This window comes from Pipistrellus kuhlii, unplaced genomic scaffold (assembly GCF_014108245.1).
Source record: "Pipistrellus kuhlii isolate mPipKuh1 unplaced genomic scaffold, mPipKuh1.p scaffold_m20_p_1, whole genome shotgun sequence".
Taxonomy (NCBI): domain Eukaryota; kingdom Metazoa; phylum Chordata; class Mammalia; order Chiroptera; family Vespertilionidae; genus Pipistrellus; species Pipistrellus kuhlii.
In genome coordinates, this window is record NW_023425404.1 from 99102561 (window position 1) to 99120041 (window position 17481).

Here is a 17481-nt window from a genome sequence, read left to right on the forward strand (position 1 = left end):
GATAGAGGAGCGTTTGGCCTGTGGACTGCAAGGTCCCAGGTTTGATTCCCAGGCAAGGCACATGTAGGAGGTGTACATGAGGTAGCCGATCAATAATTCTTCTCATCATTGATATTTCTTATCTATATCTCCCTCTCCCTTCCTCTCTGAAATCAATAAAAATATGTTTTTTTAAAAATCATTAGAAAAAAATATCCTCTGGTGAGGATTAACAATATATATAATATATGTAACAATATAATACATATACGTTAGGCAAAGTAGGATACAAAATTAATACTCAGAAACCAATGGCATTTTTATACACCAATAATTAACTCTAAAAAAAAAAAAAAAAAAAAAAAAACCTTAAAAAAAAAAGGCAATCCCATTTATCATTGGGAGGTATCAGGCCTGTAAGAGAGGGCAGTTGTAGGCAATCAGGCCAGCAGGGTAGGGCAGTTGGGAGGGACCAGGCCTGCAAGGGAGGACAATTGGGGCGATGAAACCTGCAGGGGAGGGCAGATAGGGGTGACCAAGCCAGCAGAGGAGGGAAGTTAGGGGGGACCCAGGCCTGCAGGGGAGCAGTTTGAGGGGGGACCAGGTCTGCAGAGGAGGACAGTTAGAGGCAAAAAGGCTGGCAGGAGAGCAGTTAGACATCAATCAGACTGGCAGGGGAGTGGTTAGGGGGAGATCAAGCTGGAAGGCAGAAGCGGTTAGGGGCAATCAGGAAGGCAGGCAGGCAAGCAGTTGGGAGCTAGCAGTCCTGGATTGTGAGAGGGGTCCCAGATTAGAGAGGGTGCAGGCTGGGCTGAAAGACACCCTCTCCCCCCCTCCCCCCCTTGCACAAATTTCGTACACTGGGCTTGTAGTACTACATAAAAAAATTATGACAAAAACATAGAATATATTAGTTTAAAAAGGCAACATAACAGGTGATGTCAGAGGGCGCATCTATCCTCTCCCCTTAACATTTTAACAAAAAAACCCACCTATAATTCAAGAAAGTCCCAGCTCAAAACAGATGCATACCTGAGAGACCTGCACACTGGGACAACTAAGATGGGCTCCTTGGAATAAACAGGGAGACTAGAGAAGGGAGAGAAGCTGAACACGGCTACAGGGCAGCAAACATGTCTGCAGACAAAAGTGATTATAGGAATTTTCCTCAGCTGGTATGAACCAACAGGGAGCTAACCCAGCAAGTGGCTGGCTGTGGGAATGAGTGGCGGTATTGTGTGGTTAAGCACACAAACAGTGAGAGAGTGCCTGAACCATGGGGGCACCTTGTGAAAGGGGTCTGAGTTACATGTATGAGCTGTGAGTCAGCAGACATCCTCCCTACAACATTGCTCCCCACGATTGGGCCTGGCTGCCAGCTTTCAGGCAAAGAAAGCAGATCCCAGGGCCCTGCCACTGATTAGACTCCCAGGTCTCACCTCATGTTGCCCTTAGATTGTTTCCAGGAGTGTGCTGTGTGTAGGCCAATAGCTGCTGCAGTAGAAACAGATCTCCCCACCATTACCCCCGCCCCGTGACTGAAGAAGGGGTGCTTAGTTTAGACCCTTGGAGGTCAAGGACTGCCATTACTGTGAGGGTAAAACAAGCCTCACCCCAAGCAGCAGAGGCGGTACAGCTCTACGGAAGCCACAGAGGGGAAAAAAAATCTTGCAATTCAGCACCATTGACTGGAAAAGAGTAGAAAGACCTCCTCAGAGATAAATGAGAAAACAAAGAACAACTAATACCACGAACAACCACCACAACAACGACCAGAAAGAAAAAAATCCCCAGAAAACAGACTGGAATACACGGGATTTATACAAGTTGAATGACAGAGATTTCAAGATTACAGTTCTGAAAATGCTCAATAAGATGAGAGAAAATAAAAAAGCAACACAGTCATTCTACTTTCTTGTTCAGAAAGACTTTCTGAGTCCATGTGAATGGGATATTCTGAGTACACTGGAACGTGGAATTAATGGTTCTAACGGCACTAATTAAAATGAAATGTTATCTATCATAATGGAAAATCACAGTAGAAAACTGACAAAATTATTTTGATTACTTAAATATATGAAGGATTTACTACAAAAAATACATACATTGCTATTTTGGATCTAAATTGTTACATGAATCACAAGAATATACTTTTAATGAGTCAAGTTTTAAATAAGCATCTATTATGTGCCATGAACAGAGCTAGTACTGCAGTGAATAATTAAACTTAAGATTCTATTTTCTCATTCATTACTCTGAAATACCTCAGACAAAAGATAGAAATCTTGTTTCCTCATCTATAAAATAAATAAGGAGAACCTAAAGTCTAAAAACAGTAACATTCCTAAACATTAATAAGATATATGGGAAAATATCAACACTTAAAAGTGTATAAAATATGACTATCACCAAAACTGGTTTGTCTCAATGGATAGAGTGTTGGCTTGGGGACTGAAGAGTCCCAGGTTCGATTCCGGTCAAGGGCATGTACCTAGGTTGTGGGCATATCCCCAGTAGGGGGTGTGCAAGAGGCAGCTGATCAATGACTCTCTCTCATCGATGTTTCTAACTCTCTCCCTTCCTCTCTGTACAAAATCAATAAAATATATTTTTAAAATAATAAATAAATAAATAAATAAAATATGACTCGTGCAAGAAAACATATTCCTAAATATTAGGAATTAATTACCTGAGTAATCAAAGGTGTTTTAACTGATTTTTCCACATACCTCTGAAAATGATGACTATACAGCTGTGTTGGAATACCAAGAATACGATCATATATAGCTGTAACTTCTCTCAGGTTTCCCTGTTCATTCTCCCAGTTTATATACATTTCCCAAAGTCTGTCAGATCGGAAATCTGTTCCTGCAGCTAGAACAGCGTGTTCAAAAGTTCTGAAAAATTAAATTACCTTTAAATTATCTTTCTAAGATAAATGCATTTGCAAAATGTCTATACTTTGCAATATATACAAATATCAAATCATTTCGTTGTACACCTCAAAATGATATACAGTAGTTTCCCCTTATCTGCAGGGAATTAGATCCAAGACCCCCATTAGATGACTAAAACCAACAGTACCAATCCCTATCTATAAATTTTTTTCTATACATACATAACTCTAATAAAAGTTTAACATTACACAAAAATTAACAAATAATAGAACAATTATAATATATTGTAATAAAGTTATGAAAATGTGGTCTCTTAGCAAATTAGGACACATTTCTTTTTCCTTCTTAATTTCATGGATAGAAAATTTGCTCTTACCGTAGATTTTAGTGACCTCAGCATATGATTTAGTTTTCTTTCCTTATTAAGTCGACAACTTTCACCTTTCACTTAAAGGAAGTACTTTACAGCTTTTCCTTGGCATACCTGAATCACCAGAATCACTACTCTTGCACTTTGGGGCCAATATTAGGTAAAATAAGGGTTACTTGAACACAAGCACTGGACACTGTGCGACAGTCAATCTAATAACCTAGAGAGCTACTAAAGTACACAGTGTGGATATGATGGACAAATTATTGCCAACCTGGGCACACAAGAGCAGGAAGACACAAGATTTAATCACACTACTCAGAACAGCACACAATTGAAAACTTATGAATTGTTACTTCTGGAATTTTCCAATTAATATATTCAGACTATAGTTGTCTGCAGGAAACTGTGACAGTTAAAATCATGAATAACAGGGCTACTCTATCACAACATATGTCAATAAAACCTCAATTTTTAAAAAATTTAAAAATCAAGTAGATAATGCTAAACTCAAAATTATATTCAATTGCTTCCTATACAAATAGAGATTAAAATATAGAAGGAATTGCTCAGTTGGTGTGGAGTTCAGTGGTTGAGTCAACCTATGAACCAGGAGGTCAGAGTTTGATTCCCAGTCAGAGCACAAGCTTGGGTTGCAGGCTCATCCTCAGTAGGAGCTGTGCAAGAGGCAGCCAACAGATGATTATCATCTATGATGTTTCTATCCCTCTTTCCCTTCCTCTGAAATCAATAAAAACTTATTAAAAAGGAAAAAAAAAAAAAAAAGATAAGTAGTAATAAAGAAGTGTATGAGAGCAGCTTTAAGAAAGTGAGAAAAGCCTGGCCAATGTGGTTAAGTGGTTGAGAATCAACCTATGAACCAGGAGGTTACTGTTTGATTTGCAGTTGGGCATGTGCCAGTGTTGCAGGCTTGATCCTCAGTGGGGGCATGCAGGAGGCAGCCAATTGATGATTCTTCTCTTTCTCCCTCTCCCTTCCTCTCTGAAATCAATAAAATAAAAGTGAAAAAACATAAAGAGAATAAATAAATGTACTCTTATGTAATTTACCTTATGTAAACCTACAATGCAAAACATACACACTGTAAACATATATTTGTTAAACTTGAAATGCTTATTGAATAGATTCATTTAGAGCAGAAGACAGACACAATTATTATTAGTTTAAACTAGAGATCCAGTGCATGAAATTCGTGCGGGGGGTGGGGGGTGGGAGTGTGTTCCTCAGCCCAACCTGCACCCTCTCGAATCTGGGACCCCTTGAGGGATGTCCTGGTGGGATCAGCCCTAAAAGGGCAGTCAGATATCCCTCTCACAATCCAGGACTGTTGGCTCCCAATCACTTGCCTACCTCTGCCTGATTACTCCTAACCTCTACCACCTACCAGCCTGATCACCCCCTAACCACTCCACTGCCAGCCTGGTTGATGCCTAACTACTTCCCAGATGGCCCAATTGACCCTAACTGCTCTCCCCTGCAGTCCTGGTCACCCCCAACTGCCCTCCCCTGCAGGTCTGGTCACACCTAACTGCCCTCCCCTGCAGGTCATCTTGTGGCGGCCATCTTGTGACCACATGGGAGCAGCCATCTTGTTTCTTGGAGTGATGGTCAATTTGCATATTGCTCTTTTATTAGATAGGATAATAATTTTCTGGGAAAATAACTCCAACAAGGGATCCAGATGCCTTATATGGTAATGAGAAGTATACACATATTTTAAAACTTTCAAAAGTCTCTCCTGATTCTAAAATTCCACAATTACAGTATATTAAAAAAACATATTTTAAGTACCTAATCATGTCAAGAGATTTCTGCAATCAATGTTAAATCATTAGATTTGAAACTCAAATGAAATAAAACCATTAAATACATTTTCAATATAAATAATTTAGAATCAAGAGGGATTTTTTAAAATATATTTTACTGATTTTTTAGAGAGGAAGAGAGAGGGATAAAGAGTTAGAAACATCGATGAGAGAGAATAATCGATCAGTTGCCTCTTGCACAACTCCCACTGGGAATGTGCCCGCAACCAAGGTACATGCCCTTGACCAGAATCGAACCTGGGACCTCTCAGTCCACAGGCAGACGCGCTATCTACTGAGCCAAACCATTTTCGGCTAGAGGGATTTTTAAGAGTATAAAACTATACTACCTAAATTAATCTATAACTTTAACAAAATCCAAATCAAAGCTCTAACAAATTTTGGGTGAAAAGGAAAAACAAATTCTAGCATTCATCTGGAATACAAAAATGTAAAATATTTTGTGAAAGAACAATGCAGTTTTCCTGAAAGATATCAAAAGAAACTAACTAGGAAGCTATAATAATTAAAAGTATGACGACACTGGCTAGGAACAAAAAAATGGATCAACAGAACATATCAAAGTATATTTGAGAATTTAGTCGATGATAAAGGAGTATTTTTAGAATTAATGCAGAAAGGTTGGATTATTCAATAATTTTAAAAAAATAAAGGATTAATCTCTTTCACAAAGAACACAAACTAAATGCCAGATGAATGATTTTTAAAAACTATTTTAAAAATTAGAAGAAAATTCAATGTTTATATATTCTTGGCAAGATAGGCACAAAAATCAGAAACTAATAAAGGATTGAATATTGCCAAAGCTGGTTTGGCTCAGTGGATAGAGCGTCGGTCTGCGAACTGAAAGGTCCCAGGTTCAATTCCAGTCAAGGGCATGTACATTGGTTATGGACACATCCCCAGTAGGGGGTGTGCAGGAGGCAGGTGGTCAATGATTCTCTCTCATCGACGTTTCTAGCTCTCTATCCCTCCTTCCTTCCTCGCTGTGAAAAAATCAATAAAATATATTAAAAAAAAGAAAAAGAAAAAAGGAATAGGCCTTTCTTCTCCTGGCTTTACTCCCAAAGGCCCGGGAGCCCGAAAGTCCTAGCTTCTGCTGCAGCACCACTCCTGTACCTCCCTCTGCTGCCCCTTCCCTTCATAGCAGGCATCATGCTGCTCTGTGGCTGCATATGCAAATTAACCTCCATCTTTGTTGGGTTAATTTGCATACTCACTCTGACTGCCTGTGGGCATAGCTGAGTGAAGGTTAATTTGCATGTTTCTCTTTTATTAGATAAGGTATTTGTGTGTGAAGTTTGCAAGACAGTGAAATACATGTTATTGCCCCAACAAAAATGATCCAGTAAATCAATGCATCAGACACTAAGAAAGTGGAGGGAGTTGGGAGAGGAAGATGATAAAAAGGTAACAAAATAAAGACAATGTTTAGGTCTAATTAATAAATGGTAAGACACATTAAATCTGGTTTACTGCCCAGTTTGGGAATTCAAAAACTAGGTATACTTTCCCTGTAAGTTCAGGTTATCCTTCAATGAAAAAACTGCTTGACATAGGAATCCTATCTAATAAAGATAGAATATGCTAATTGACTATCACTCCATCACAAAGATGGCTGCATCCACAGCTGAGGCCAAGTTCCCTTAAGGAGCCTTAATGAGCAATCATCAGGGACCTGAGGCTACACCCTCCCCCGCCCCTGTGGGGGTTTGACAGGGGACCTCAGGCTGTGCCCCCTACCCAGCGGTGTTGGACAGGGACCTCAGGCCTCAGCGCCAGGCTGGGGGACCTCAGACCATGACCCCTGCACTGGTGCCAGGCCAGGGGACCTGAGACCATGCCCCCACCTAGCAGGGCTTGAAGGGGGACCTCAAGGTACACTTCCTGTCCTGATGCTGGGCTAGGGGACCTCAGGCTGCTCCCTTTGCCCCCGTGCCAGGCTGGGGGACTTCAGGCCATGCCCACACCCCAGCACTGGGCCAGGGGACTTGAGGCTGCACCCCTGTAGCTGGTGGGGCATGACAAGGAACCTCAGGCCGTGAAACCCACCCAGCAAGGCTTGACGGGGTCAAGGTACACCCCCAGTGGGGCTTGACAGGAGACCTGAGACTGTGCCCCCCGCCTGGTGAGGCTTGACAGGGGACCTCAGGCCACCCCCCATCCTGGCCTCTGGCCATGGGACCTGAGGCTAGACCCCTGTTCGGCAGGTCTTGACAAGGGTGAGACTGGCCAGGACTGGATCTAGCCTAATTGGGGGGTGGGGGAAGTGGGTCTGGGTCTCACATGATTTTGAGACACATGTGGGTGGGCGGGACTTGACTCTGGGTACCCCTATTAATGTGCACAAATTTTGTGCACCAGGCCACTAGTAAGCGATAAAGATACTGCCCTGGCCAATGTCTTTAGTTGTTAAGAGCATCAGCTCTGCACCAAAGGGTCACAGGTTTGATTCCCATCAAGGGCAACCCAAGTTCAATCCCCAACCCAAATCAGGTCAGGTTCAGGAGGCAACCAATTGATGTGTCTCTCACTTTGATGTGCTTTTTTCTTTTCTTCTTCTTCTCTCTCTACCCCTCCCTCAATTCCTCTCACTCTCCATAAAACACAATGGAAAAAATACACTCAAGTGAGAACCACAACAAAGAAATATAAAGATACCAACAGTGAAAGTCCAACAAAAACTGGGTGGCCACATGATCATTTTACTATTAAGCCATCCAAGCCAGCTAAAACTGGACCCCAATATAAAATACACAGAGCTTCTATTCAATTTATTAAAATCTAATCTTCAATATAAGCATAAATCCAGAAATTAGACATGACAGATTAAAAACAAACACAAAAAACTACACAGGAAACAATGCTAGGAGCAGCCATCAACTATTCTAATACCCTCAAAGAAATGATAAAAAGGAATGCAGCCATATAACAATAGGAGGGTATGAGACAAAGAACTCAGGGGAGGTTAAGGAGGTAGCTGATCAATGTTTCTCTTTCATGGATGTTCCTCTCTCTCAAAAAACAAAAACAAAAAAACAGCACAAACGTATTTTTTAAATAAATAAATATAAGTTTCCATGAGGCCCAGTGGTGGAGCATTGATTGATCCATGAACCAGAAGGTCACGGTTCAATTCCCTATCATAGTATATGTCCGGGTTGCGGGCTCAATCCCCAGTAGGGGGCATACAGGAAGCAGTTAATCAATATTCTCTTACTGATGTTTCTATCTATCACTCTCCCTTCCTGTTTCTCTAAAAAGTCAACAAAAACTTATTTAAAAAAATAAAAAAGCTTCTTTATGGAAAAACATGTTATATAAATATCAGAAGAATGGTATCATACTTATCAATAGCAACAGAAGAAGTTATAAGTGGGTCAAGAGATGCCTTCAAAACCCTAAGGAAAAATTACTTTCAATTCTATACCCCACTGGACCATTAATTTTGGTATTTCAGACATAAAAAAGGCTTAATTTCTTTTTTTTTTTTTAAACCCCAAGCATCCTTTATTGAGTAATAGGATGTTTTCTATAAAATGTGGGAACATAAACCAAGAAAGAGTAGGATCAAATAAACTTTTTTTAAAAATATTTTTTACTCGAGGCCCAGTGCACGGATTCGTACAACAGTGGGGTCCCTGGGCCTGGCCTGTGCCCTCTACCAATCTGGGATCCCTTGGGGGATGTCTGATAGCTGGTTATGGCCCAATCCAGATGGGAGGGAGCTCGATCCTGCATGCTGAGCATCTGTCCCCTAGTAGTCAGTGCACATCATAGCAACCAGTCATTTGGTTACATACACACACACACATTGATTTCAGTGAGTAAGGGAGAGAGAGAGAAAAATCAATGATGAGAGAAAATCACTGATTGGCTGCCTCCTGCATGCCCCCCACTGGGGATTGAGCCCACAACCCAGGCAGGTGTCCTTGACTAGAATCTAATCCAAGACTCTTCAGTCCCCAGGTTGACGCTCTATCCACTGAGCAAAAAAAGCTAAGGTCTAATAAACTCTTAATAAATTGAGCTAGAAACCCAGGAATGAGTAGACATATTCTAGAATCAGGATGACAAAGAAATCCAAAAATAACATCTGTATAACAGAAACAGAATAGAACAACAGGTCCACATTACAGAAGATCCCAGGTGGGACAGCTTAAAGAGAGAAGGGAAAAAATCGAATTTACAGATTTCAGAGTGTAATTCTCTTTTACAATTTTCATACTAAGTAGAATATTTTTTAAAATATATTTTTATTGATTTCAGAAAAGAAGGAAGAGGGAGAGATAGAAACATCAATGATGAGAATCACTGATCAGCTGCCTCCTGCATGACCCCACTGGGGATGAGCCCACAACCTACCAAGGTACATGCCCTTGACCAGAATCGAACCTGAGACCTTTCGGTCCGCAGGCTGAAGCTCTGGCCACTGAGCCAAACCAGCACGGGCTAAGTAGAATATCTTTAACTCCCAAAAATAACTTACAAAGTATTTGCACATTATGTAAAGTAGTATTTAGTACTGACTACTGAAAGTAGCTTTTGGAAGGGGTGAAAATTTTTAAATGTTCAAAGAAAACCAGCCAAGTTGAATAATAGGAAGGAACCAGTAATTATCGATAAATCCAGGTAAAATAAAAGGCTATGAAAGCTATCCAATTGGAAAGATGAAGAATGAAAAAATAATATAGAAGTAAACTAAAATTTTTGGTTAACATTACAAAATTATGTCTTCAGCAAATTAAGAAAGCACTACAATATCATACATGTTAAAAAATACCAGAAGGAACAGCTACAATATTTGAAGAGGGGTGTTTAGACTGCTTTTTATTATAAGCAGTTTAATACTGATTTTTTAAACATTTAAAAGTTCCTATAATTAATAAGAAAAACATAACCCAAAAGTAAAAGGAGTAAATGATATGAAGAGGCAATGTGAAAATGGCTTATCTATAATAATAAAAGCATAATATACAAATAGACCAAACGACAGAATGACCGTCTGGGAGACCTTCCAGATGACCACTCTATGACACCCACTGGCACCAAGCCAGCCAAGGTGGGTGTGATGCAATTGGTCAGGGTCTCAGCCATTGCCCCATGATCACCCTACAGAGGGAGGCCCAGGCCATCTGCTGGCATGGTGATCCATCAATTAGGGGACTCCATGATTGCCCCCAAGAGGGAGGCCCAGGCCACTTTCTGGAGGCTTGGTGGGCGGGGCCTTCCTCTGTGGGACACAATCGGTCTCCCAAAGAGGGAGGCCCAGGCTGGCCCGAGGCAGTGCTGCAGTGGGTAGGCAAGGCCTACCTCTTTGGATTATCCATTGAGGAGCGCTAGCCAGGTGGGCAGGGCCTACCTCTTTGGGGGGATTGATCACAGGGCTCCTGGAGTGAGAGGGCTGAGGGGGGACACACACAATGAACAAATTCATGCACCAGGCCTCTAGTATAAGGATATGAAAGATGGCAAACCAGGATAAACAATCTGGAGATAAGTAAACTAAAATAATGTGTTATCACCTAAGGATAAAGAAAAATGTGGCCGAAACCAGTATGGCTCAATGGTAGAGCATCGGTCTGCGGACTGAAAGGTCCCAGGTTCGATTCCAGTCAGGGGCATGTATGTTGGTTGCGGGCACATCCCCAGTAGGGGATGTGCAAGAGGCAGATGGTCGGTGTTTCTCTCTCATCGATGTTTCTAGCTTTCTATCTCTCTCCCTTCCTCTCTGTAAAAAATGAATAAAAATAAAAAAGAAAAAGAAATATGTGGTCTGCTATGGGAAATGACTACTCTCATACACTGTGGGAATTTAAAATATCACTTCTGAAGAAACATTTGATAGAATTTAACTCTGATAGAGTTCCAAATCTAGCATGCTCTACATACTAACTTGTATGAAGACCTTAACTAAAGCACTGATTGTTTCCTACGCATAAGAATTTGCTCAAATAAAATATAATGCCTGGACACTGTAAAATACTTTACAATAGTTAAAAAATTATGGCAGAAATTCCAAAACATTGTTAAAAAAAAAAAAAAAAGGACAATATGAACAAACATGTATAGCTGTGTGTATCTAAAAGAACACACACCAAGCCATCAACCACAAGAGGAGTGGAACTGGGAACATAAGGGAAATATAAAACAGAGAGGGAGCCCAGCCAGCATGGCCATGGTTGAGCATCTATAAATCAGAAGGTCAAGGTTTAATTCCTGGTAGAAATACATTTCCAGGCTGTGGACTCGATCCCCAGTAGGTGATGTACAGGAGGCAGCGGATCAGTGGTGCTCTCTCATCACTGATGTTTCTGTTTCTCTCTCCCTCCCTCTCCTTTCCTCTCTGAAATCAATAAAATATACCTTAAATAAATAATGGAAGGGGAATTATGTGGGGTTTTTTATATATAATCATGCATACATTTATTATATGTATTCTTTTTAAATAGAGAAATTATATGGAACTTAAACTTTGGGTTTAGCATTCACAAACAGTTCTATTATCATAAGAAAAACTAACTTATAATTTATATCTTTGAACATATGTGATTAACAGTTTCACATACCCTCTTATTGTACTGTTTGTCTCAGAATCCCCAGGATCCAATGTTTCTTTTAAGAAGTTTATATAATGTATCCAAAGGTCAACACTAAGAGGAATTGCCTGAAGCCCCCGTCGATACACCTAAGAAGAAAACAACAAAACTGTACTTCAAATATTTAATTATTTCTTAACAGAGAGGTAACACTGTGTTATCCGATGAACCTTAGAAATACTAATTACTGGAATTTTGTTTAAATAATCTACCATTACCATTTGGGTGGAGGTTGGATAGAACATGGCAATGTTCTGATCCCCACGTGCAGTCTTGATCTTCAAAGCGCAGCAGTCCCTGCATTCTGACCGGGTTGTGTGGGCAGGCTTTGGGTTACAGACCATAGGGCACAGACCCATTAGAGCACCAATGACAGCGTCTGACCAAAAATGCAATAAGACGTAGCAAATGTGACTAGCAAACCAACTATATTGTTTGGAAAATGAGAAATAAATGTAAGTGAGAGAAAAGCCCTGCCCTACTTGTTAAGCTGCAGTGTAATACAGAGGCTTGCACTGCAAAGCTTGACAAACTGTAGAGGTTTAACGCACCTGCCAACAAAGAGAGAAAATATTAGCTACAAATGCCACAAGAGTGACAAATGCAAATAAAATACCCTATAAAATTGTTTGACCACAAATCGTAGGTACTGCCAGCCAAAGAAAAAAAAAAGTCTTTGTTATTTGGCTTACAGTACCTAATGGAAATTATTTTATTCAGTGATGTACGCACCTCATCTGATTGTTTAATGTTGTCATGCCGCTTTTCAAGGTCTGCATACTTTTTCCAGTAACCATAGCAATACGGATAGTGTATGAAAAATTTGTCAAATGCTTTCCTGGCAGCCATCAAGTGATTCTGATGAAAATAAAATGAGGTGTTTAAATATCTTAGAAGTTTTTGTCACAAAAATATTATTCCTTTCAAATGTGTTATGTCAAATAAAAAAAATGGCAGGTTTAAAGACCACACAGAGCAGTATCTTTCCCTACAAATGCAATCTTATCCTTTGAAACAGAGGAACTAATTCTGTTAAACTACAAGGTAACCTTTATTTCACAGATTTTATCCAGATACACATGCACAGCACTTATTATGAACATGACTCTACTGACTTTTCACAACACACCAATGTGGTTTTTTTTTTTTTTTTTCCAATGTGGTTTTTCTTGAAGTTAAAAAAGTGTATATACCCAATGTGATGCAACTTAATCTGAAAATTATAAAAAAAGGCAACCTTAATTACAAAACAATAAGGCCCAGTCTAATAATGACTTGATTAATCTGTTCCTTTAATCCCATTTAAAAGTTACTAACCTCCTGTTCTACATACTGAAGCAAATATACCCAGCCTGTAAAATCCTGAGGATTATTTTCTACAGTTTTCCAAAACTTTTCATATTCTGGAGGGAAATTTGCTTCTGTTTCTGCCACTGGAAGGTCCACAGCATTGGCTATTTCATTTTCTTCTGTAGTTGCATTCACATTAGGAGATCCATCAGGTGACTGTTCCATTTCCGTAACATTCATAATTTCAGTACTGAAATCAGCAGACTGTTCTACCACTACCTCAGAACTATTGCCTGTGCTGCCATTACTAGAATTTCTGTACTCATCCATGTGAGAATTTTGCATAGCTGTTTATTTTGTCTTCAGTTATTGATCTGTAGAAACAAGAATAAAGAAAAACATTTTCCAAATGTTTACTTAGAATCATCAAAACCACTCCTTTTTAAAAATGATTTTAGAGAAGAAAAAAATAGAAACATTAATGTGAGCGCAAAACATCAATCAGCAACCTCCTGTGTGTTCTTACTGGGTATCAAACATGCAACAGAGCATTTGCCCTGACCAGAAATTGAACCAGCAACCTTTCAGTGCATGGGATGACAACCAACCAGGTGAAAAGCACCAGTCAGGGAAAAACCATCTTTTTATAAAACACTAGCTCTCATTAGCTATTAAAGAAATATAATAATTTTATTCTTGATATCTCTTATAACTCTTAATTAGGTTTATTAGTTTCTATATTATAAATGAAATTCTATAAATGCCAAAACCGGTTTGGCTCAGTGGATAGAGCGTCGGCCTGCGGACCCAAGAGTCCCAGGTTCGATTCCGATCAAGGGCATGTGTCTTGGTTGCAGGCGCATACCCAAGTAGGGAGTGTGCAGGAGGCAGCTGATCGATGTGTCTCTCTCATCGATATTTCTAACTCTCTATCCCTCTCCCTTCGTTCCTATAAAAGCCAATAAAAAAAATAAAAAAAATAAAAAATAAAATAAAATATTAAAAAAAAGAAAAAAGTGCCGAGACCGGTTTGGCTCAATGGATAGAGCGTCGGCTTGGGGACTGAAGGGTCCCGGGTTCGATTCCGGTCAAGGGCATGTACCTTGGTTGCGGGCATATCCCCAGTAGGGGTTGTGCAAGAGGCAGCTGATCGAGGACTCTCTCGCATCGATGTTTCTAACTCTCTATCTCTCCCTTCCTCTCTGTACAAAATCAATAAAATATATTTAAAAAAAAATAAAAATAGAAATTAAAAAAAAAAAAAGTAATTCTATAGCATAAATTTAAAAGGGTTTCCATTACTTTCCATCTGTTTTATTGTTGGGTATTTGAGTAAACACTAAATAACTAAGTACTTAGTTCCTCATTCCATAAAGCAAGTGAGGGTTTGTGCCTGCTCCCTAAAGAAGCAAACATATCTGAATTCAATGCTTGTTTCTTAGCTAAAATTATAAAATTCAATGTCTGAATACCATCTTGCTATGGTATTAACCCTGGAAAACAGCAATATCTTTAATATCTGTTTTGAAGGCTAAAGAGAAAATAGCAAAAATTCTGGTCATGGATATAAATGTTTTAGAGGGAAATTTATCACTTTGCTTAGGATAAAGTTTTAGAAAGGTTGAAATTTTTGAAATATATTAATATATTTGAAATGTATTAATACATTTACAATAAAATTTAAATCCTAGCACCTAGATTTAATTTTATTTTAGAAGTCATAAATGAAGGTATTAAAAAATTGTAAAAGCCCTGACCAGAGTAGCTCAGTTGGTTGGCATCATGTGCACCACAAGGTTACAGATTTGATTCCTGATCAGGGCACATGCCCGGGTTATGGGCTCAATATAGGGGATGTGCATGAGTCAGCAGATTGATGTTCCACTCTCAAATAGATGTTTCTCCCTCTTCCTTCTTCTCGCTCTAAAAATCAATAAAAACATATATACTATATATTTTTTAATTACAAGAGTAACTTCTACAGTGAATATTATGAAAAAACGTATTTGTAGCCAAAACCGGTTTGGCTCAGTGGTAGAGCATCGGCCTGCGGACTGAAAGGTCCCAGGTTCGATTCTGGTCAAGGATATATACATTGGTTGTGGGCACATCCCCAGTAGGGGGTGTGCAAGAGGCAGCTGGTTGATGTTTCTAGCTCTCTATCCCTCTCCTCCTCCTCTCTGTAAAAAAATCAATAAAATATATTAAAAACATATTTGTGTAAGTTCTATCATCTGGATAGTAATTATATAAAACTGAATTATATCATCTCATTGTTAAGGCCATAAAATAATAAGGGGTTAGTATATTTTTATGCTATAAGGCACACAATATATTTTCCTAATTCACATCATCTCTTCTAACAGTTTAAATGGGAAGTGGATCATTAAAGTAAAGGGCATGTCTCTTATTTTTTAAGTGAGGGATTATCATCAAAGTTAAATAAAATTAGTTTATTTAAAAAAAACAAACATATTTTTATTGATTTCAAAGAAGGAAAAAGGAGAGATAGAAACATAAATGATGAGATTCATAGGTCAACACTCAACCACTGAGCCATGACGGCAGGACAAGAATGATTTACTCTTAAAACATACTCAGAATATACAATTATTTAATGTTATTAAAAAGATGATTAAGACTTTAAATAGAGCAATTCAAAGAAAGAAATGCAAGTGACCAATAAGCATATAAAAGGATCACATCTTTTACTAACAAAGATGTAAATTAAAATATCAAATTGGCAATAATTAAAGACATCTTTCTAGAAGACAGTCAAGCAAAATGTAACAAATGGCAATTTTGCATATTTTATGTATGAAAATAATCAAACAAAAACATTTATCTTTTTAAGAACCTTCACTACAACACAGTATTACTGCAAAAAGAGGGAAGTATGAAGAGGAATGCTTTAGTAAATGGTATATTGAGGTATATAATGGAATAATCCTATTCTATACAATAAAAGCCTAGTGACCACAATGGCCTAACAACCATAGCTTGACCAGTTGCTATGAGGTGCACTGACCACCTCTCAGTCTCTCCCTCCACCTTCTGCCTGCAGGCTCCTATCGCTGGATGGGGAACAGGGAACTGGGGTGGGTGGCGTTAGGGCGGGACTGGGGACTGGCCAGCAGGCAGATGGCCCTGATGACAGGCTAGGCCTAGGGACCCTACCCGCGCACAATTTCGTGTACTAGGCCTCTAGTCTATAATAAAAGCATAACATACTAATTAGACTGAACAGCCAGAGTACCTTCCAGATGAAGACAGGGCTGTGAGGGTTGAGCCCCTTGCAAGAATTTTGTGCATCAGGCCTCTAATAAACAATAATTAAAAAGGAAATATGTATATCTGTGTTCATATAGAAAGATCTCCACTATGTATATACCATATTATATGCAACACATGTATCTGTAAGGATTTATACCAAATAAAATAAAACACAATAAAAATATTGGTGTTAATAGTTCTCCCTAAATAACTGGGCTGATGCTTTCTTCTTTTGGCTTATCTGGAATTATTTCATAGAAGTGAAAGGAGGAAAAAAAGGAGGATTTTGTTTTGTATTAAGAAAAGCTAGGGCGAAACCGGTTTGGCTCAGGGGTAGAGCGTCGGTCTGCAGACTGAAAGGTCCCAGGTTCGATTCCAGTCAAGGGCATGTACATTGGTTGCAGGCACATCCCCGGTAGGGGGTATGCAAGAGGCAGCTGGTCAATGTTTCTCTCTCATCAACGTTTCTAGCTCTCTCTTTCTCTCCCTTCATCTCTGTAAAAAAATCAATAAAATATATTTAAAAAAGAAAAAAAGAAAAGCTAGCTAAAGCATACCAATGGTCAGTGGGTAACTTGTGTGTGTGTGTGTGTGTGTGTGTTTGTGGAGGGGGGGAGAGGTTTTGGCAATTTTATGCCTACTTTAAAAATCTGGGTTTCACTATAGACTGTACAGAAATTCTTAAACACAGCTCCACACAATAGTCCCCTAGTAAGCTATTTCTTAAAAATGCAGATACCTTAGCCCCAAAGTCAATGATCTTGAGGTATAGGCTTAGGCTTAGGCTTAGAAAGCTGTTCTTCTATCAAGTTCTCTAAATAATTCAGAGGAACAGAAACTTATCCATGGGTAAACTCTGAATAAAACTGTTGGATCATGCCAAGACTGGTTTGGCTCAATGGATAGAGCGTCGGCTTGGGGACTGAAGGGTCCCGGGTTCGATTCCGGTCAAGGGCATGTACCTTGGTTGCGGGCATATCTTCAGTAGGGGGTGTGCAAGAGGCAGCTGATCGATGACTCTCTTGTCGATGTTTCTAACTATCTCTTTCCCTTCCTCTCTGTACAAAATCAATAAAATATAATAAAAAAAAGTCAAAAAAAAAAAACCACAAAACTGTTGGATCAAAGAATACATGTAGGGTGATGCTGAGGATTTATCTCTAGAAAAGTTGCATTAACCATTTGACAAGACACTTTTAGATGTTCATCCAATATCCTCCTCTCAC

General features: G+C 39.3%; 1 protein-coding gene across 9 annotated transcripts in view; it reads right to left on the minus strand.

Annotated features, from left to right (window-relative positions):
* PRPF39 (pre-mRNA processing factor 39) overlaps positions 1 to 17481 on the minus strand; it is a 44163-nt gene that overhangs the window by 22064 nt on the left and 4618 nt on the right. For 4 of the 9 annotated variants that reach the window (XR_004991414.2, XM_036458156.2, XM_036458066.2 and 1 more), the window contains exons 2-5: positions 13010 to 13356; positions 12425 to 12550; positions 11663 to 11781; positions 2709 to 2876 (exon numbers count right to left, since the gene is read on the minus strand). Coding sequence is in view for 8 of the 9 variants with exons in the window: in XM_036458156.2 (XP_036314049.1) it covers positions 2709 to 2876; positions 11663 to 11781; positions 12425 to 12550; positions 13010 to 13327 (731 nt within the window). In the remaining variant the exon portion in view is untranslated. Of the gene's footprint in view, positions 1 to 2708; positions 2877 to 11662; positions 11782 to 11910; positions 12557 to 13009; positions 13357 to 17481 lie in introns of those variants that run through there. The other 5 variants (XM_036458138.2, XM_045587574.1, XM_036458145.2 and 2 more) reach the window with 5 other exon arrangements.